Raw genomic sequence first — 24,090 nt, 5'->3', positions numbered from 1 at the left:
TAAAAGAAAGGAATTTTTTAATTTAACGCCATAACTTACCAACTAGATACAATTTTATACCATAAACTATCCTCAAAGTTAAATATCAAAACATTTTTACTCTCTATAAGATGGTAACAGGTAAAAAAAAATAAATACAAATAATATTATATTAAATTTGTTGGGTATCTATGTTAGTATTTTAGGCCTTTTGACAATAAGTCAGAAAATCGATCTTCTATCATTATAAATTGAACATGAATTATTATACTTTATACAGATTACTTTTTGAATTTCTTAATGGTTTTCGAGAGAATGATTATACTTTTTCGAAAAGCCACGACAACATATCCATTTCATGAATATCCTCAGTCACACAGACTTTTATTTTATTATATAACTTAGTTTTATTTTTTCACAATTATTACTTTGACAAAACCAGCTTCATCGACATTATATTATAGATATAATATAATATGATATACCTACCTATAATTACAGTGGTGTAATCGTAAAAATATTCTTGGATATACATTAAATTATTAACTGTATGTGATGTGGGGGCTTTATCCCCGTCCTCTCATATCAATTAAAAATTAATAAATCTGTATACTTGACCTATTATTTTAGAGTATATATACAAAATGATTTTGAGTGAAAATTTCAGTTTCTCCCACATTTTTTTTGTCGTCCTGATTATTTTTAATACTGCTAGGCAATTTATTATTTTGACCAAGCTGAGAACCAACAGGTTTAAATTTATTATTTTATTATCAGAAGGAAGAAACCATGGTCCCTCATAGGTATATTTATTAAATATTTATCAATAATTGTTTTGAAATATTTTCGTGTTGTTGCAAATTCAAAAATAAAGGAAAATTACAATATTTATATATTACTTATAAAATATTATATTGGCAGTCATTGTGTGTACTGTGTAACTTGAGTATGAATAGTTCCATAGGTAAACTACCAGTTGAAAATATTTAAACTATATTATCCTTCTACATAATGATATACATATATTGCCTATACATAACGCCGTTCAGCAGTAAGGCCATGGTACCTATTAAAAGTAAGTCGATTTGGCTCTTTCTCGTCGTTCCCAGTGTTATACTCATAACTCATAGCCACATAGGTGCAATTTGGGGGGGAGGCTTTGAAAACCCGTTAAAGGGGTAGGTATATATGTTTGTCGATAGCCCAATAAAATAGATTTAAAGTTTTAAAAAAATGTCGATAAAAAGTGGAAAAAGTTTGAAGACACATTAACAAATGTGCGGTAAATTCGGTTTTGATTAGTTAAGTTGCCTGTAGTTAAAAAAATAAAAATGTTAGACCCCCCCCCCTTTAATTTCATAACTTAGGGTATACTATCATATTATGACGCTGCAGCCACCGCGTCCGGTCACTTTCCCACGGGACTCATTCGTATAGTGCGCGTAACCTAACCAAGATGTATATCGCATTGCTAATAAATTATTTAGCAATGATATATTATCCTAGACTTATCTTAGTAAGACCGGTTTAAAATTATCCCACATTATTCCGCACCGGGATAATAAACCATGTAAATCATATGGTCCAAACATCCCGGCGCATTATTTTTCACACCGGTTTAGTCTAGCGAATTTCTACCTTGTGCGCGCCTAACGACGACAGATTTATCTAGCATTGTTGGTCACACTGTGACGTGTACCAATCGCTCGCGATGATACCGGTCCGTCACTGACTGTCTCCGTCCGGCGTTACGATGATATCAGCGCTCGCCGATTGGAAAAGAAATAACAAAACGTTAAACAAAACATAAAATAAAAGTTTTATTCCTGGTGCTCCCGTGCGACGAGACACTACTACACGCACGTGATAACGTTGACCGCCGCCGACCGTACGACAACGACACCGTGACTTACGAGTTTAGGACCATAGCTGTTCCGCTGTTCACGTACTGCGCGGTTCTGGGAATTTCTGCAATTGTAATAATATTATTAATGTTAAAGATGAACAAGTTATTGAAACTTATAATTAGTTGGCTATTATTACATTTTCATTTTTTTCAGGACATCGTGCACGCAGCACGCTTGTCGCATATTCATATTGCCCTTTACACGTGAACAAACGATACCTCCGAGCACGAGTTCGTTGTCAATATTGCATCTACGTCTGACTGATTCAAATAGTACAAGTCTAATAATTGATCAGGGACATGGCAACGCAACAGTTCTACACAGTCACGGCTCACAAGCCTACAGCGGCCGTCACCAGCATCTCTGGTACGTGATTTGTAGCATTTAACCCAATGTTATGTACCAAAAGTATTTGTGTGCCCACAGCGGCTGGTACATTTTATATGTTGTGTCTCACACAACAGGTAAACACTAATGCTTCCAGTTAAAGTGTGGATCTGTGTTAACAACAGTTCGCTTAATGTCAATTAACAGTTTGTGGTATTTTTCTGCCCTGTCTGGTGGTTATGTGTAAACACATACCATTTCTCAATGTATTTTATACTGTATTCAAACTCAGTTGTTGTATTGAATACAATATCAAACAATCTTTTAACTTGAGTCTATCTGCACAATTCGTTCAAATATAAAATATTTACTAAGGAGTCTTGTTATTTAAGATACTCGCAAGTTACTCTACAATTGTCTTTCGATTAAGACTTGATAAATATTTAATATAATAAATCTGTTATGGCATTAGTTATTGAGTACTCTTTATGAACTTATCAAATATTGCTACATTTTTATTTGTAAAATTATTTATTTTATTTGTAATTTTAGCAAATTTCACATCACCGACTGATCGTAATCTACTTGTTGCAAGATTTAATCGTATAGATATATCTATAGTCACTGAAGAAGGTTTACAGCCAATCAAAGAAATAGCATTATATGGCAAAATTGAAATAATGAAAGTTTTCCGCCCTAAGGTATGACATTAAATTGGTGTATAATTAATATTTACTATTTAGCCATAATTAAACCTATAAAAATGACGATTTAATTTTTTTTTCAAGCATAAGGATAAAGACTTGTTATTTGTAGTAACTGCTCGATACAATACCATGATATTAGAATGTGTTCAAACAGAAAGTGGTGATATTGATATTATTACAAAAGCTCATGGTAATATATCCGATCAAATTGGGAAAGTATCGGAAATTGGTGCTATGGCAGTCATCGATCCTAGTGCAAGAGTGATTGGTCTAAAATTATATGATGGATTGTTTAAAATCATACCATTGGATAAAGAAGGCGAACTAAAGGCTTATTGTTTAAGGTAAAATTTATTAAATATATAAATAACTAAAACAAAAATCAAATTTTTTGTTTTTAAAGTGTATAGTGTATATAGAACAACAGAAATGTTATGACATTTTTTAGAATCTAAAACAAATGTTTAAAAAACATTTTAAAATTATAGTATTTTCCTTTAAACCAGAAATATAACATGCAATAATACAATATCAAATGTATTTTAATTGATGAGTTATCTTACATTATATAAAAAATTATATTTATTAATTTGATTCTAGGATGGAAGAAGTTGAAGTACAAGATATTGATTTTCTGTACGGCTGTGCTAATCCAACTATCATTATTATACATCAGGATACTATGGGCCGCCACATTAAAGCTAAAGAATTATCTATAAAAGATAAAGAATTTGTGAAGGTGCTTCATATTTGTTTTTCTTATTGCTCCTTAAATTTATCTTGTTTATTTAAATTGTTATTTGTGTGATTACCAGACTCCTTGGAAACAAGAAAATGTTGAAACAGAAGCTTCAATGATTATTCCTGTTCCCGAGCCTCTCTGTGGTGCCATTATTATTGGTCGAGAATCAGTTTTGTATCATAATGGTTCATCTTTCATTGCTATTTCTCCTCCTGTCATAAAGGTAAAATATAATGTATTTATTAAATAAATAAATGTTTATCATTTTTTTTCTTTTTATATTTGTAGCAAAGTACAATAGTATGTTATGCTAGAATTGATCCAGAAGGTTCAAGATATTTACTTGGAGATATGGCTGGACATTTATTTATGTTATTACTGAATTATGAAAAAAACCCAGATGGTACATTTAAAATCAAAGATCCAAAAGTTGATTTATTGGGTTAGTAATTCATTAATTAATAATTATAATATAGTTATAATCTTCATATTTAAACTTCTTTTTTTCAGGAGAGATTAGCATACCTGAATCACTTACATACTTGGATAACAAAATAATATATGTTGCCTCTCGAGTAGGTGATTCTCAACTTATAAAGCTCAATAAGAAGCCTGATCAATTTGGTTCACATATCACTATTTTAGATACGTTTATGAATTTAGGACCTATTGTTGATATGTGTGTTATAGATTTAGAACGGCAGGGCCAAGGACAAGTGGTTACTTGCTCAGGTAAGCATTAAAGCTTATTAAAAACAACAAAACGCTACAGAAATAATAATATTTTTACCTTCATTTTTCTTATTTAAGGAGCATATAAAGAAGGATCTCTTCGAATAATACGTAATGGAATAGGAATCCAAGAGGTGGCCACAATTGATTTAGTTGGAATTAAAGGAATGTGGCCTTTACGCGTTACTACTGATAGTCTTCTTGATGATACATTAGTTTTATCTTTTGTTGGTCATAGCAGAGTTTTAGCATACAGTGGGGAAGAAGTTGAAGAAATAGATTTAGAAGGTTTTCAATCTGAGTTACAAACATTTTACTGTGGTAACACATCAGATAATAAAATGGTCCAAATAACATCTGCTAGTGTTAGATTGATCTGTCTGGAAAGCAAGTGTTTAGTGAGTGAATGGAATGTGCCTGATGGTAAAAGTATCAATGTAGTGTCATGTAATGGCCATCAAGCTGTTTGTGCTACAGGTAATACTCTGTATTACATAGAAATTGGAACAGATAAAGTCGATCAAAAAGGGTATGAGATCATTCATATATTTTATTACAAATAATATTTGGTATTCGTGTAGTAGGCCACCTACCACTACATTGTTGGTGTAGTATGCTACCTACCGTAAAAAGCTACTTACCTACCAAAAAAGGTGACAGCTGTTTACCATTTTTACATACCAACCTACTGATTAATACAAAATTAATTAACTAAAATTTACTTGATGTATTGCTGATGATCATAATTGTCAATTATTTTATTACGTTTTATTATAATATTATGCTGAAATTAAGTCATCTCAGAAAACTTAAAAAAAATGTGTTGTGTATAATGGACTGCCACCATTCCTCTTATAATTGGTCTGACAAAATATGTTGCTTAACTCAGCGATCGAATGTTGATGGACATAACACAGACTAAAATAATTGTATTTCTAAAAGTAAGTTATTATGGGTCTTTGTGGATATTTACGAGCAATTTGTCAGATATTTAGTTGTATAAATGTATGATAGTTATTAAATAAAAATAAAACATATACAAGAGTAGGTATATGATATTTTCTTTTCCGGTAAATAGCATACTGCACGCATACATTTTTTTTGGTAGGTGGCATTTAACTCCAATACATATTACACGAGCGGCTAATATTCATTACTTAATTTTATATTTTATTTTTAACCTTATCCATAGATTTATTACATTAGAACATGAAGTATCTTGTCTCGATGTTTGTTCATTTAAAAATGAGTTTTACAAAAATTCAAGTTTGGTAGCTGTTGGTTTATGGATGGACATATCTGTAAAAATTCTTCAACTTCCTGACTTTGAAGAACTTGTTCGAGAGCCTTTAGGCGAAGGTAAATAAACAATTATTATTATTTTAATATAATAATTTTTTTTGATGATATTTTGTTCCATAGAAATCATACCTCGGTCAATATTAATGGTAACATTTGAAAATATTGACTATTTACTATGTGCGTTAGGAGATGGCAGCTTATGTTATTTCCATTTAAACCCTGAAAATGGGGTATTAAGTGATAAGCGTAAGGTTAGTAGCAATAGTTATTAATTAATATAATTAATTAGTAAGCAATAAATATTTTTACTTTAGGTCAATCTTGGTACACAACCTACTTTAATCAGAAAGTTCCAATCACTTGCTACTACAAGTGTATTTGCATGTTCAGATCACCCAACTGTAATCTATTCATCAAATAATAAATTGATTTTCTCAAATGTTAATCTGCGCAAAGTTAACCACATGTGTTCGCTTAATACAAAAAGTTATCCAGATAGGTAATAAACACAAAATTAAAAAAAAATGTTTGTATAAAATGATTTAATTTTGTATTAATTTAAAGTTTGGCAATGGCAACTGATACTGCTATTATTATTGGTACAATTGATGAAATGCAAAAACTACATATTCGTACCATTCCTCTCGGAGAAGCACCCAGACGAATAGCACACCAAGAGTCAAGCAAGGTATAGTTAACAAACAAACACTATACATTTTTGCATTTTTTACATCAAATCTATTTATTTAAATTTTAAATTATGTTAGTCATTTGGTGTAATAACAATGAGGATAGACGTTCACGAAGGAATTAATTTAGTCCCTGCTAGACCTAGTGCTAGTACCAGTGCTCAGAATATTTCTGGTGCAATTAACAATCGTATGCCAAATAATGCATCAGCAGTAAATAGCAATCAAGGACCATTAAGTATTGGAAGTAGTGAATATGGTCTTGAAGTTGAAATTCATAATATGCTTGTACTGGATCAAAACACTTTTGAGGGTAATTTTTTTTTATATATTTACTAAAAACTAATAATTTTTTTAATAAAATATGTTTAGTGTTGCATGCACATCAGTTAAATTCTAATGAGTATGCATTAAGTATCATATCAGCAAAATTGGGTGATGATCCAGCTACTTATTATATATTGGGAACAGCTGTTGTAAACCCCGAAGACCAAGATCCCAAATTGGGACGTATACTTATATTTCATTGGGATGATTCTTCATCAAAACTTACACCAATAACTGAGAAAGAAGTAAAGGGTGCGTGTTATGGTATGGCTGAATTTAATGGTAAACTTTTAGCTGCAGTTAATTGTACAGTAAGTTGAATATTCATTATTATATAGTATAATAAAAAAAAACATAGGCTATCACTAGGCCAATGATTTTAATACAACAATACTAAAAAAAAATTATAAACAAAGTTTAGAAAACTATTGATTTTATTGAGTAAATTTATTAATAAAAGTATAATCAAATTACATTTATTATTATTTCATGTCGAGTGTTACTGCTGGGCAACTACTCCCCTCACGTTTTTTCAAAGTCAATTGTAATCCAGCTCATATGCTTATTGTAACTATAATTTACAGATTGTATATATCCAAATAAATGTTTAAAAAAAAACATTTATTATTCAAAACTTAATAATAATTTAGTTTTTTTACTTTTAAATAATTGATACATTTTTTATCACAATTTAATTTTATATGTGGGATTTTTAGCAGGAATAAGTAACACAACTATTGATAAATTCTTTATGGATTTCACTGATTTCTCTAAATATTTTTGTTTTAATAGGTTCGATTATTTGAATGGACTGCTGAAAAAGAATTAAGACTTGAGTGCAGTCACTTTAATAATATTGTAGCACTATTTGTGAAAACTAAAGGTGACTTTATTGTCTGCGGTGATTTGATGAGATCATTAACATTGTTACAATACAAAACTATGGAAGGCAGTTTTGAAGAGGTAAGTTCTTAAAATTTATTATAAAAAAGAATCATACTAATAATATTCTAAATGTTTTACAAATAGATCGCTAGAGATTACAATCCAAAATGGTCAACAGCTATAGAAATTATTGACGATGATGTATTCTTAGGTGCAGAAAATGATAAAAACTTATTTATTATACACAAAGACAGGTATTTTAATTTTTTTATTTATTTTCTATGTATTTTAATTATTCACTTAAAATATTGAATTTTATAAATTTAGCACATTGACAAGTGATGAAGCCCGACATCAACTTCAAGAAATTGGTCAATTCCACTGTGGAGATCTAATAAATGTGTTCAGACATGGTTCATTAGTTATGCAGCATTTCACTGATACATATGTTTCAGTTCAAGGCGGTATTCTTTATGGTACTTGCAGTGGAGCTCTAGGTAATGTGAAAATATTTTGAACAAACATAGATTAGTTATTTAATAATAATATAATTTTATAAATTATTTTATTAGGGTTGGTGACACAGTTGACTCCCAAAATGTTTGACTTTCTGTCAGATTTAGAAAAGAGTTTAGCTACTGTGGTTAAAGGAGTGGGAAAAATTAATCATCAATTTTGGCGAAGCTATCATACTGAAATAAGAACGGAACCGTCTGAATCATTTGTGGATGGAGATTTAATTGAAAGCTTTTTAGATTTATCAAAAAGAGAAATGATAGCAGTTGTTGATGCACTTCAGGTATTGTAGTATTTACTTATTACTTTATTAGTTAGTAGTTTAGTACTTAATGTTCATGATACAACTTTTATTTACTTGAGGTTTGAAGAATTATTTATATTTATACTGACATCTATTTTATAGTTGTATTTTTGTCTTGGTATATGCATTGATCCACTGTTAATTGATTTTTTAACTTTTCAAAAATGGTCTGAAACTAATTGCAGATGACTATTAGAGCAATAATAATTCTTGTCCAAGATCTTAATACAGAATATTATGTTTATTGTATTTATATTTACATACATATAATTAATAGACACATGCTGTAAATATATTTAATCTATTATATTATATGTAATTATTTCCTTAAAAACAAAATATATATAAAAGAAAAAAATTTTAATTTAAAACTTAATTATTATCAAAAGTAGAACTGAAAAAAAAAACAATCTACATGTTTTTTTAAAATGAATTAAATTCAAGACTGTGCTTGCAAAATTAAATTTTAAATAAACTTTATAGTAAAATTGAAATTTACTTCTAACCCCTTCTATTTGATTAATATGTGCTTCAATATCAAAATACCTTATTTTGTTTTATCAGTTGCTTAATTTTAGTTTTTTTTTCATGTCATTAATAATGATAGTTTATTCTATAACAGATGAAATAGTTATCTTGATTACAATTTATTAGGGATATGGAATTTACTGGTCAAATTATGTAAATTGGTGCCTACATTTTATTTTTGAATGTGTACCCCCATTTTTACTACATGTCTCTGAAATTGTTCATAAAAAACCTTTAAAAAATGTGTTAACACAGTTTGTGTAGATATTTAGATTAAATAATAAACTAACACTCAACGTAAAAAAAAAATGCATGCATTATAATTTATTTTTAACAGTACAATTTACCAAACTTACATCTCTAATTTTATGTAATTATATATAATTTATTTATTCATCTAACCAATGTAGTTAGTTATTTAATTATGACTAGTATTATACATTTTATATTTCAGGGAGCCTACGATCATGAATTCAAGAAAATTTCAAAAGACACTAAGGTCAGCCTGGACGATGTCATCAAACTGGTTGAAGATTTAACCAGAATACATTAATTGATAGGTACTTAATTTGGATCTTTTTCTTTTTGGGTGTTTCTTATAATTTATTTTGTATTGAAACACAATTTTTTTAATGTACAAATCATGTATTATATCTTTCATTAAGTTAGTTCAATTTTATTAATAATGGTATTTATATGAAGTAAATTGATGTACTCAGATAAATATTTTTTATTATTTTGAGCTGCTATTAGTATGTTTCTTAAGTCCATAATTTTTTACTTAATTTGATGACCATATATCATGTTATTTTTTCATAAAATACTATCAATATGTATAAATTCATTTTTATTAATGATAACTAAAAGATTATTCATTATAATATACTCTATTGATATTTATTAAAACTTAAATTGTGATTATCTATAAGATTCATCAAAATTGAATAAATATGTTTTGAATGGCTGATGTATAAAAATATTTGTTAGTCAATAACCGAACATATTTAAACAATTTAGATATGCACAAAAAAATTTACTTTCTTATAGTTTTTAATTAAAGTGATCAATTTTACATTTTTGTGTAAAACATTCAAATGTAGAATTTATACTTTATTGCAGTGGTCAGGACGCTACTAGTATTTTGTTGTGCGCTAACGCTACAGCTACTCCCACCCCCCCCCCCCCAAAAAAAAAAAAAAGTAGCTTGCTATTGCTACTTTTTTTAAATATAGCATGCTATTTCTAACGCTATTGTCTAAATGTAGCGCTTTACTTTTTCGCTTCATTTTTAAAATGAAAACTTGTGTTTGTAGTTTGTATTGATTTGACATTTGGTCACTGGACAGGACCCAGGACAAAAATTTCACTAATACACTCATCATTATCATAATATAAATAAACAAATATAATCATAATTGATATTTTAATAATCACCAATTAGATTGTATGTAGCGACAAAATAATGATAATTTTTGCCACGCTAACTGGAAATATTTAGCTCGCTATAGTATTTCGCGCTATCTAAGGCGTAATATAGTGACACTACATCAATTGCTACAAATAAAGTAGCGTGCTACAATTAGTGCGGTACTCCTGACCACTGCTTTATTGCCATTGTGGAAATAACTTCTGAGAGTCAAATTTGATTTGAACAAGGTAATCTGGATTCATTTTAACTCGATTTAGGTCTCATAATCATTAAAAATATATACTCAGTCTTAAACTTGAAACATTAACATTCAGGCGCTGTTATAAAGTCCTGAGTCTTAGACCAAATTCACAAAATATTGAACTCGGGCAAATGTAAATCCCACCAATTTTTGTGTAGGTTATTATATTATCAGGTAGATAAAAAGTGTTTATATTTGTGTACAATAAATGTTATACAATAATTATATAGAAAAATAACTTTGCCGATTACGATAATTAATAAATGATTCGGTCTTTTTGGGTTAATTTAGTATTACGCTTTATCAAGTTGGAACACTAACTTAATAAATGTATTACTGTCATCATCTAAATGATAATACTAAATAAATTAAACATTTCAGCAATATAAATGATGGTGTAATTAATTTTGTCCTTAAAGAGGGAGGGAAAATGTGTATTATAATCAAATAAATTCATTCATTCGGTGGCGCCGATCTATATTTCTTGTTATGGGGAAAAAATTCTGGTGTTAAACCCGAACCCCTTAACTACTTAAAAAAAAACTTCAGCTACTCTCGAATAGTGCATTGCATTATAATTGTGATATACTGCTCGGTGACCTGTCATACTTATACTATTATTGCCTATTCTTTACACTTACCATTATTGTTAAATTATAATGATGTTTAAATATTAAATACCACTAATGACTGATCACTTATTATCACCCACCCACCTGACCCAACAATAAATAGTTCTGGGGAATTTTCCCCAGTTGAGTACCCATGTAGGTAAAAACTACTACTAGGTATTAAATACTAAAATTACCTACTCAAAATGCAAAATATTTTTAAAACATAATTAACAGCCCTTTATTAGTAAAAGTAAAAACTGTTTCTCTGTCTTACACACATTGAATATAGTAAAACCCTCTCACCATATTTGCCTCATATCTTACTAATTTTTACTTATTAAAAAAATATATTATTAAGATTAGTATTATCTATGTTTTTACAATATGTCTTAAGAATACCAATTATATCCATAAAATTGTAAAATATGCTTTAAAATCTGTAAAATGTTGAAAAATGCTATAAAATAATTTGAATCAATTTTAGTCACAATTTTATGGAACTTATTTTGTGCTCACTTAACATACAGTACGATTGGCCAATGACAATGGTCAATGAGTGAATACAAAGAGCGGTCTTAATTAAGTAACACGTGTGCTAGACAGACAAAAAAATTGTAGTGGTGTTTTTGAGAGAACTACCCAATCAAAAATTCAAAACACAGAATTGATGAACACTAAATTGTATGTCATTCGGGTTTAAAAAAGGTCGTGGCATTTTGGATGGATAAGGTCACACGTCCATACCGCACTGTGGAGGAATCAATCAAAAATTGTACCTGTACTTGTCAAAAAATCAAGGTAAGAGATAAATTTAGAAAATATATACCTTCAGTACACAGTACACGATTAAATATTAAAAACAAGGTTAGATTAGTTTGGTCATGTAACTACAAAGCTTTTTCCCCTGTAAAAAATGAAATGAAATGAAATGAACATTTTTACATTTAGTAATAAAAAAATAAATGTTTATAAAATACGTTAAATAACTCCAAATTCCAATAACTGTTAATACTATTATAGGTATCGGTTGTGTAGGCGTTTTTGAACACGGCGTAACGTATAGGCAATATAGGTACTCGTGTGCACGTAATACAAAAATATATTATAATATTAGATCATCGTTAATTAATTAATAATAATAGGTAATATTGGTTTATTATTTTTTTATTATCATTTCGCTACGGTGTCGATTGGCAGTTATTTCCATTTCCCGTGCGTGTTGTATTATTCCTCAGTCTAATTGCTATTACCTACCTATTACAATAATAAATAATAATTATAGTTATAAAAGCGTGCGCGATGTAGTAATAATTTTAATAACAATCATTAATCAAACATTTCGCGTCCAAACCACGCGTCATGTGATGTACGCGAAGTTGCTCCCCCCCTAAACTTGTGTTTTATTTCTTGAAGTTCCTGATGATCTACAAATTTCAAAATTGCATTTACAATTGTTTACAATATGTCCGAAAAAATGTCATAATGTGGCGGTGGGCTGATTTCGCGTACGCTGCCCTGTGTATATTATGTGGACTTTCGATTTTCAGCGTCAGATGTATATAACATTTAACTTTGTACATGAGCGCGGAAAATACGCTTCCTTCCCCTCCATGGCATACAGTCGCTGGGAGAGCATTATAATATATTATATTATTATTATTATTATTGTGTCGTGTCCGATCGCCGTGCTCATTCGTGACAACCGTCCCCGCGCTATTTAGTCGTTGCGAAATATTTGTGTATTATAATGCGTCATTATGATAGGGTCACCGTCACACGACGAGAATGATAAGAAAATAATATATAATACAAGCACCGTCGTATTGCTACCCTACCCATACCCTATAATCTATATGCCTTATAATATTATTATCTATGTGTCTGCAGGCGTATACTAAGTGTAATCTATAGATGTTATAATATATATTATGTATTTATGTACACATATATGTATTATGAGGCAAACCTTAAATAAAAATATTCTGAATTCGATACAAAACCCGCACGATTCCGTGTGCCGAGTATACGGTTTACTGCATTATAGATATTCTATATTTGTTTCCATGCATTTATATAATATATATTATGTATTATAGTGTGCTTATATCGTTTATGTCCATATATATATACTGCTATACTACCTGTGTTGTACCGCATTTGTGCCCATGTAACTTTTTGCTGTTCAATTATATTGTTTTTAAAATGTGACTTGAAAATCATTACTTTATAGTTTATTTTATGTTATAAATAAATATACATAATGATATTCACTGCAATCGTTAAACTGTATAATATTTCTTAATTCACCTGAATGCAAAATCAAAATTAATTTTGACTGTTCTTTATGCAATTTAAATTATGCATTTATGCTTATTTCTATATAATTTATTGGTATAATATACATGTTACGTAATTCGTCGTTCGCGTCCCATCATAGTTACCTAACAGCTGATTTATTATGTAGGTATCGGTGTCATCTATTCACTATGATTTTATAGTTGCAGGTATCCAGAAATAATCCAATAAAAATAAACAATTATATAAATATATACGTTTTAGATATATTATGAGCAATTATAAAATGTATATACAAAACAGAGTACAATAAATGGTCAAGTAAAAAGTATACAAAAATATTTCAAGTATGATATTATATGTTTTCTACAACATTTTTAACAATCGAGAAATATTATACCCAATATTTGGTATACAATTCTTGAATGCGTGTAAAAAATTAATAATAATACATTTGAATACATAGTAAAATAGTAGACAATTAAATAAAAAACACCGTGTAAAAAAACAAATGAAAAATGATTTCAAAGTAAAAAAAAGTTCCTCATTCTAAAGATATATTAAAATATTATAATTACGAAACAATATATTAAGCTATACGACCTATAATATAGGTACGTCGGGTTATCCGGTTATCGTGTAATAATTATATCGAAAAGAGATCATTGACGAAGCGAAGGGCCGTATAATATATAAATATAGTTTACTTGATTTAATGCGTGTAAAAAATTTGTAAAAATAATAATAGAATTATGCATATTTTAGCGAAAAATGACGATTGGAGACGAAAAGAATCGATATTAGTTGAGGCGATGTTATGCAGTTTAATATACTACGATCGTCGTACTAATATTATACCGTAACAGAGATACCGTACGAAACAGAAGAAAAAGAAAAAGAAAAAGAATATAATAAGACGTATAATAGGTATTAGATAACTCCTATGTACATGTGTTTTTTATATTTTTGATTTGGTATGGGTAAAAACTCTACTATTATATGCTATATAATATATTATATATTAACGTTATACGCTTATAAACGTATGCCTAAAAAAAAAAATTAATGCCTAATAATATAACGTATGGTAACGACCGCGGTGACCGACGGTTTACTGTTTGGGCGATTCGTTTTAATTGATCTCAACGGCGGTAAGCGTGGTGGTAGACTGGTGCGTGGGCGACCTGGGCTGGGTGATGGGCAGTGCCGGACTTGTGTACGACCGCGTTGAAACCATTGTGGTCGTCAGCGGTGTACGTGACTTTGCGTGTGGTACCGTCTGGTTCGACCAAGCTGTATTCACCCTTGACAACGTCACCGTCTCTCTCTTCCCATTGGTCCTTGACGTCACCGGTGTGGTAGTCCTTCACGCCGTAGTTGAAAGAGTACTTGGGCGGCGACTGCAGTGGCGATACAGCGTGATGGTATAGTGGGCCATTCCGGGTTTAAGACACGATAAAAACAACATAATATTGTATATGTCAATGAAGCGAAGATATTGTGATGATATTGTATACGCGGGGAGAGACTATAGGTAGTGGCTTTTTATTATGTTACCTATTCAACTCTTGGTGGCGATCAATTTTAGACGGTATAAAAGGTCCGAATCGGCAAACGTATATTGTATAAAGAGGATATATACACGATATTTGGTAAATAATATAATATTGCTACATGAATGATTTTTAACAAACTTTTATGGACGTCAAAATATATAAGAATATCACCAATAATTGTGTAAACATATATTTTTTTAGATTTAATTTAATTCAGATATGTAATCAGCGTGATCAGAATATTAATATAAATCAAAAAATTGTTTAAGAATGGGAGATTAGGGGGTTAAAGTCCATGGGGTTTTTCATTTTGAATCCACCACAGTTGATTATCATCGCGTTATTATATTATATTTTACAATATATGCATGATTAATTAAAAACTAATATATTATATTATGTATTGCATCACTCACGTAGTAGTCGACGGGTTTCGAGGAGTAGCTAGGGTAGTCGGTTTGATAGGTGCTGGCTGACGAGTATGCCGGGTACGCAGCGTAGTCATAAGACTGGGCATCTTCATAACCCTGGTGGTGGTAAGCAGCAGGTGCGCCACCGTGGTGGTAACCGATTGCAGCGGGTGCAACACCGTGGTAAGCGGCAGCGCGGTGAGCCAGATAGCTTCCGCAAGCCACATGCAACAGGAGAGCGGCGAGTGTGCACTGCCAAACGAACACACGAATACATTTCGATATTATTTATCAGAAAATGTGGATTTTCTATTTCTGATCGTTATTTCTCTTACAGTCTTACATTTATGCAGATAAATTGTATATAAAGCTTTAGTGCATTATACTTATTTGAAATACTATTTACAGGCATTGTCTATATAACTATAATTGTCATTATTCAACGAATGGACAACCACAGCGAATGACTACGAATTTCGACACGTCATCTGAACGAATATCATTGGTGCTGTTTCCACCCCTATACGTATACGTCGTATATAATAGCGTGGGGCACCTGAAGAATTCAGTCTGCGCTCATCGTGCATCTCGATATAAATATATAAGGCACCACTGCTGGAGGTATAATCATGATCGATATAATATGCAGTGTACCTACCTCCTACTGCAGCAGCGTATATTATTTATATATTATTTGTACCTAGGTATACGTTTTTTTTTTCAAGTCGACGACGGCGCAACGAGAAACGACGGACTACCTCTCGTTCGCGCCGAGTCGTGCTCGATGATCGGATCGCGTATATTATATTATATACACATCATTACGCATGGTGTATATCTATTTAAATGTATATACGGAATTTATTGAGTCGGGTGTGATCACGACCGCGTGTGTATATATTATATAGGATACGGTAATATGTATATATTCATGTAGATATTTAGCGCCGCCGCTGAGAAGCGCACACTGCACGCGTATATGTATACAGTATATAGGTATATATATTATGAATGTAATTATTTTTTTATTCCCTCGCATGCACGACAATGGCACGGCGGCCAAGCACGCACAATGGACGTGAAAAATGAACCCGATAATTGGGTTATAGTCGCGAGAAAACGCGGTCAACGTGGGGTTGCGCAATCGCCCGTCGTCGTCGCCGCCGATGATCTTTTATTAATTGTAACACGCGGAAAACCGGACGCATACGTATATTTATATTATATTGCAACGGTCACACGTTTATATATATATATATATATATATATATATATAATATTATGTCTTTAAATGTATGCGAGCTGTAATGGGACAGACTATAGCGCCCAGAGACCGCGTAACGCCGCCGCCGTGAGAATTCGTATAGAAAGTCGAAAATTATATACATATATATACATATAAATAATAGTATATACCTGGTATGGTGTCGCGTACAAACAATGCGCTCGAAATAATATTTTCCTCGTGATTACGAATTGAATTCGCTAATGATTGCGTATTGTATACATTATAAATATACCTATATAATATGTATACGTATGTATTATTTATGTGGATATTACACTGCGCGAGATCGTAAAACCCTTCGAATAGTGTATGATATATTATTGTGTAATAAACTAATAACCGTAGGTATATGTCTTTTGTATGCACAAAAACGAGTGAGGATTGAAGAATATAATATATGGTTGGAAAAATGTATGAAAAATGTATGAAAAATGTAAATGAATCCAGGAAATAGGTACATCGCATTTGTCGTAAGTGTACTTGTTGAACAACGCAGTATACTATTATATTTTGCAACGATAAAGTTTGGATACCTAATTTTTTTTTCCAATATATCTTTATCTTATACCAAGTAACAATGTCATTATTTATTAATTTATTTATTTAAATGGGAATATAACGTATTTCGGATTTTTCCGAATAATAGATCATCCCTTCAAACAAGAGCGGGCATTAAAGTCTCTGTACAGCTAATCACAATATATCCGTCGATATCAGTGATTTATATTTAATAGCCATTCTCTTAGGTACCTACATCATGTATTACTGTTTCAGATTTCCAAAATGCAAATTTAAAGTCGCGGTGCGATTACTCCACCAGTTAAGATATAGCAACATAGCATATATTATTAATATTGTAAGATTTAAGAATAAATACTATACATATTTATAGGTATCTTATGAAAATGAAATTGAACGTTGCTACATTTTAACATTGCAGATCTAAAGCAATATCAGTAAAATAAATATTCATTCATAAAAAGTTCAAATATAAAAACTATAACATTTCTGTAGAGCTGTCTGCAAGTTATGGAATTTAAAATAAAATAAACTTTTTATTATTTATACAGACGATAAAGGTAGGTACGAACATAGAGATTTTCGTTTTTAATGCAGCATATCTAGATATACAATTATAATTTAACTATTGAAGTATACCTATGTATTAAAAAAAAAGAGAAATAAAAATCACAAGATGAGTAACTAGTTAAGTGATATTTCAAATTTCAATACCACTAGCCGAGATCAGCTATTACTTATAACATTATTATACATTATAATATATAATATTAGAATATATATTATACTGACCTGTATGAACGCCATTTTTGAATTGAACGGTGAGTAGTAGTAAAGCACTGATGAAAAATAAAAAACAACGTTGAGAACTAGTTGTGACTGTTCTAGAACACTGTTGGATTCAGTATGATCTGTAAAGCCGACGGGACGGTGCATTTATACTAAAAGGGAGGCATCGAGCGTCCCCACGCTCGCCAGTCGCTCATTGGTCAATTGTCCATCCACGTGCGTCCGCGGTCGTTTTAGGCCGATGATATTATTATTTCTTTTTTTATCAACCATCGCGGCCACCGTCTCTATACAATCGCTCTCATAATAATCGTTTTTGTTTGATTATTATTATATTATTTATTTATTTTTGTGTTATTTTTTTTACAGTCGGCGTTATGGTAAAATGGCAAATATAAGATTTTTGCGAACCTTGGACTAAATACTTAGCCAGTGTCAGTCAAGAAACGTGTATTCTGCAGTATACATGTTATACATGCTATATGTCAGTGTGCAGCACCTGCAGTAATCATGATATTTTTTAGTGTTCGTACTTCATATCCTGCGTTACAAATAACTTAATATTTTTTCTTCTTCAGTGTAGTATAGTAAATTCGATTTACAAAATATTATCGAAATGAATGAGTTGTTGTTCAAACTTACATCTGTTTCCTGCGAGTTTAACCGTTCACGTGCGAAATCCCGTAAGTTTATAAATAATTCATATGGATATACTACTTTGTTAACTTTATACTTGAATCACTACAGAATTTTAGAAATATTATTTTCTATACTACCTATACACTCTCAGCATATAAAAAATGTAATAGTCCAAAAATTAAAAATTGAACATATTTATAATTAACAATTGATTTTTCATTTTTACATCAATAAAAACTATATTTAAATTTTAAACAGCATTTGAAAAACATACTCTATAATATTTATATTACATAATATATCTAATACAAATAACTAAATTTAATTTTTAAATGTAATATAGGATAGGTACTTATTATTATATTTAATATTTATTTAATAAGTAAAAAATTCTTAAATTCTTATAAAAGTATTTAGTAGTATAAAATAGTAGTATAAAATATATACAAAATTATTACAATCGGAAACTTATTTTACATTTAATTAATAATCTGAAAATGTATTATTTTATCTATGTAGTAAAACATATTTTTAAACAATTTTTAAAATTATTCTAAAACATATTTTATTAATTCTACAGTATAATATCTTGATTGTGATTGTTAAAAAAAAATACTAAAATCACACTTAAATTTAAAAATTACGAATACAAAATACAAATAAGTACCACATAATTTATAGTCATGTTGGTACCTAGATATAGAGAAATATCAATATCATAAATATAGGTAGGTATATCACTGCTAATAAAGTCTAAAATTTTTCAAAAACTAATAATTCAAATATGAAGTTTATAAGATTAAACTTCGATGACTTTCATAGTTAAAAATAAAATATTTGAAAATATTGAAATGTTTCCTTAAGAACTTTAAGCTATATAATGATAATACTTAATTTTTCATTAATTATAAATATAAATTGTGTCTATCTATAATTACTATACGTCCAACACTGCAATAGTATCATATATATTATATTACATTAAATATATAATTAAAATTGCATAATTGGTAATTTATCTATTGTATAAGTAAATTGTTCACGTTATTGTCTATTTAATGCAAATAATACAGGCCGTGACACATGAGTATAATATATTATATAGATTCGAATTCTTAATCATATATTTAGTGTCAGTGATGAACTCTTAAAAAGAAAATAAAGGTTCTATAATCCATCAAGGCTGTCTTGATGCCCATGTCAATATCTAGTTTTCATAATTTTATTGTGTTCTAAAAGAAAAATCGTCTTTGAGTTAATGTATATCAAGGTATTAAGTGTATTGTATTTACATTTGTATATAAAAATAGAAATTTATTATCTATAACAAATTGAAGGGCATTATTAAATTACTCTAAATGAAGGTCTCAATGTTTTGCACATATAGGTAGGTACATCTTAAGATAGTTCTTAATTCGAATATTTTTCATACAATAAAATACATCGATAAGAATATTTAATGATTTTTTGCATGACTTGGATACTTTATTGATAATGCTAAACATTTATGTGGTATCTGCTCAAATTAGTCAAATTCAATCAGAGAAAATAAATATATCTATGATTTTGATGATCGTAAATTTGTAAATATGTAAAACCATCTCTTTTAAATTTTATTTTTACTTTGTATTAATAATACGAATACTGGTATTATTATGGTATAATTATTTATGGTATAAATAACTGGTGTAAAAATAACTTTTTATAAGGAAAGAAAATTTAAATTCATACGCATAAAATAATAATAATCACAACCAAATTATATTTTAATGAGAACAGGCCAAGTGTCAGGTAACTGATGTAGGTTACCTATTAATTACAATATACACAGATTTAAACGAAAAACAATATTACGTGCATGTGTTAGGAGTTATGACTATCATTTTTTTTAAACAAAATATAAATATTCTCTCTTCCTGGAAAAAAAAGTTACTTTACGGAATCTTCGTAAGTTTTAATTATGTCATATATTATATACATAATAATAATTCGCATTATAGGAATATACATTCACTCATAAAAAGTAATAATAAGTTGGCCGTATTTTATATTTTCATGGGAATATTCCAATGTTATGAAACCATTTGACTAACGCTATAAATTATAATACACATAATAATATATAGGCACATATTATGTTTGAATAGTGTCGAATAGTGTCCTAGTAGTATACTTCAATGGACCTGACTTGTTATAACAACTACAAATTAAAATGTTTTCATATATAATGTCAATTAAAATATGCGTACCTATATATATAATATAAATAATATAATACACATTTTTTTTTTGTAATCGAAATAGTCCTATATAGTAGAGTTGAAATTCATCCACGTTTTCAAATTAAACAGTTGTACAAAAAAGTTTAAATAATTAGTAAAATAACTCTAAATAAGTTTTAGCCATGTAGCCATGTCCCATATAAAAATGTAAAAGTATATTCACAGATTTTAAAATGGATACCATTGTATGGTGTGTAAGTGTAAATCAGTAGTGCATAAACCGAATGCTGTCAGTTATTATTATGGGGGTTGAAGTGGTTGCGTACTTACCGTATGTCGGTGGCGTAGCTATGATTTTGTTTTGGAGAGAAGGGTTGATAATTTGTTACACATGCGGGAAGGCTTAACAAGGATGACTCCCAAGTTTGATATGCTGACCTCGTGTACTTGGTAAAAACTTAATTAATACTTAGTTATATTTTGGCCTTTGGCAGGCTTGCAGCAACCTTCATACGATTAATACGTGCCCATTTTTTCGTCATAGCTCATAACCATAAGTAATGCGTTCCCAGAACACTGGAAGCGTTTTTGAATTTTCCCAACATTTTTAAAATGGTGACAGCCTCTCAGATCCCCCTCTGGTGTATGTAAAATATTTGTGCATAAATTATGTTTGAGTTAAAAAGTTTAGGTATTCCATTGTTTCTATACAAGTTTAATAAGTACACCAAATTATTTGTTTTTTTCAGAATATGTATCGGAGTCCAACTCCTGGGAAGAATAATACGTATGTGCGAGTCATCACCTAGAATCTATGGTTAGTGGTGCATTCATTGCGGTTCCAGGACGACACATGCAGGAACGAGTATCATCACAGCCATCACGATGTACTGCGTACAATGAAATAAATATTTCGCCTTTGTTCATACATTATTTATTTTTTTTACGGAATTAATTCCGTTTAAAATAATGTATAGCGTTGCAGTATGACAGACATAATGATACCTATGATGAACATTAGTTTAGTGATTTACGTATTATTTAGACCACAACTATACAGTTATAAGTTATAACACTTATAAGTTATAACTTACGACTATTTGAAACCAATTTGTGTTTTCGTATGTGTCCGATTAAACGCTATTACACGTGAACGTACACGACGTATTACGTGTAAGTTGAACACACTTTTTCGTGTTTATTATCAACAACAATATATATATATATTATATATATATATATATACATACCTAGTAAGCATATATATATATATATAATAATATATGGGTAATAACATATACCTATATTACTGTATAATAATATTATGTACGAAGAGTTTCTCCGCAGTGCTCCGCGCGCGTGCGCCGTATCCACCTACCCATACATAATATATATAATAATCTGTCCGCGATCGCCGCCGACCGAAGAGGATGTCGTGCGTAGACACAATCATATTATTATTATATACCTGAGCCCCGGCATACTATAATATAGGTATTGGCAAATTTCCTCGGGAGCAGTATATAAAACTGGATTACGTGATTTCATTTTCGTGAAAACGTAAAAACAAATAATCGCGTTGCGAAACACCGGCGGCGCTTCTCGCGTACAATATAATATACTATAATGTCCATTACCTATATATATAGGTACAATATAGGTCTTCGCCATATCATTTTTCGTTCCGCGGCCGTTGCCCAAGTGTTGTACGCGCGCCGGCAAAAGGTTAAGGTCGAACGGACGTAGTATTATTTTTATTTTTTATTTATTTTTTATTATTTTCGTTACGTACCGCAGCCTAGACGTGAACTATATACATATTATGATATGTGTACGATATGCTATCCGATGTCCATTCCCGCAAAGACGTTTCGCTCTAATAATTATTATATTATTATTATTATTGCTCGGCCGTACGCGTACACACGACACTCGTATTATCCGTTTCATTATTATTAATTTTCATATCGCAGCTATACTCGTACATTATAATAATATTATGCGATCATAATGATTACGGTGTGTTTACATGGACAAATACGCATTGTGCCCGTGCCGATTGCGACACGACGCACTCCACGCCGCCGCCGTCATGACGCTGTTACAATAAACCACGAAGAATTCAACTATTTATATCATAATAATAATAGCACTATAATAGGCATGCGTGTTGGAGTGTAGTTGCTGTATAATAATTATTATTATAACATGCTCGTAAGAAATTTTGTGTTTTTCGTCTCCTGCAGCAGCCCGCGACCACACATCCCGCCCGGTTAAAACGGGCTGGCCCGCGGTATAATATTATTATGACGTTGAACTGATATTTTTGTCCGCGGAAAAGTAAAAGTATTGTGTCGCCGCGCAGAGTGTAATCTCTGCAGCTTTGATTACAAATAATATAATACGCATTATTATAATCATTTGTGTCCACATGGTAATAAGACACAATTTTGCAGTTTGTACCATATGAGTACGACATAATGTGTCGCGCGGCTACACGGTCACGTATTTTACTGGTCGACGGTTAAACGCAATAAACATAATATTATATTTTAATGTGCATACATACGCACACACACATATAACTATATATATTTATATATATATTACATATTGTGTCTATAATATTATTTATTAATACGCCCGCCAATTATTATTATTAATTTCGTCTGTCGATGTGTGGTGTACTGTACTGGTGTGCATTATAATAGTTGTTTCATCACCATCGGATATATGACTTGAAATCAACAAATACGTTTTTAAAATCGATAATAGTCATAATATACTATACAAGCATGGGTATAATATAATATTATACATGAATACGATTATAAAATATAAAAAACGGATTTAATTCAGAACGGATATCATGAAAAATGGAACATAATATTATTATTGTATTAGTGGATTAATAGGTAACAGCTAGGAACCGGTGACGTATATAATAATGTAATAATGTATCTATATAGTTACATATTACTTTGTTGAATGACTGTCAATAATAATTATGATAACTAGTTTGAGTTCGATGTAATATCACATTTCATTTTCCTATGCTGATGTACCATCAACGAATTAATACTACGAAAAAATAATTTATAGTACCTATACGGCTATTATTGCTCATACCCATAAATCTATCA

General features: G+C 30.2%; 2 protein-coding genes and 1 long non-coding RNA gene across 3 annotated transcripts; 2 read left to right on the top strand and 1 right to left on the bottom strand.

Annotated features, from left to right (window-relative positions):
* The first annotated feature begins 1,732 nt into the window (after nucleotides 1–1,732).
* LOC132938999 (DNA damage-binding protein 1) lies at nucleotides 1,733–9,922 on the top strand. Its single transcript, XM_061005989.1, has 20 exons — nucleotides 1,733–1,955; nucleotides 2,040–2,252; nucleotides 2,766–2,914; nucleotides 3,002–3,264; nucleotides 3,521–3,659; nucleotides 3,736–3,885; nucleotides 3,951–4,104; nucleotides 4,173–4,394; nucleotides 4,473–4,923; nucleotides 5,587–5,753; nucleotides 5,817–5,947; nucleotides 6,011–6,195; nucleotides 6,261–6,384; nucleotides 6,464–6,698; nucleotides 6,758–7,023; nucleotides 7,505–7,675; nucleotides 7,742–7,851; nucleotides 7,925–8,094; nucleotides 8,170–8,396; nucleotides 9,400–9,922. The coding sequence occupies exons 2-20, from the start codon at nucleotides 2,186–2,188 to the stop codon at nucleotides 9,496–9,498; spliced, it is 3,480 nt and encodes a 1,159-aa protein (XP_060861972.1). The 5' UTR covers nucleotides 1,733–1,955; nucleotides 2,040–2,185; the 3' UTR covers nucleotides 9,499–9,922.
* A 4,094-nt stretch (nucleotides 9,923–14,016) lies between these two features.
* Nucleotides 14,017–18,224, bottom strand: LOC132938061 (cuticle protein 19-like). Its single transcript, XM_061004729.1, has 3 exons — nucleotides 18,090–18,224; nucleotides 15,497–15,742; nucleotides 14,017–14,924 (listed from the first exon to the last, which is right to left on the bottom strand). Exons 1-3 carry the CDS (start codon nucleotides 18,102–18,104, stop codon nucleotides 14,667–14,669), a joined length of 519 nt encoding a protein of 172 aa, XP_060860712.1. The 5' UTR covers nucleotides 18,105–18,224; the 3' UTR covers nucleotides 14,017–14,666.
* Nucleotides 18,225–18,367: 143 nt separating this feature from the next.
* On the top strand, nucleotides 18,368–22,134 carry LOC132938062 (uncharacterized). The gene is made up of 2 exons (XR_009663869.1): nucleotides 18,368–18,769; nucleotides 21,697–22,134. It is a non-coding gene; the product is annotated as an uncharacterized LOC132938062 (long non-coding RNA).
* The last annotated feature ends 1,956 nt before the right edge of the window (nucleotides 22,135–24,090 follow it).

Source organism: Metopolophium dirhodum, chromosome 2 (assembly GCF_019925205.1).
Source record: "Metopolophium dirhodum isolate CAU chromosome 2, ASM1992520v1, whole genome shotgun sequence".
Taxonomy (NCBI): domain Eukaryota; kingdom Metazoa; phylum Arthropoda; class Insecta; order Hemiptera; family Aphididae; genus Metopolophium; species Metopolophium dirhodum.
The sequence above is the reverse complement of the archived record's forward strand: the minus strand, read 5'-3'. Positions and strand labels throughout refer to the sequence as shown.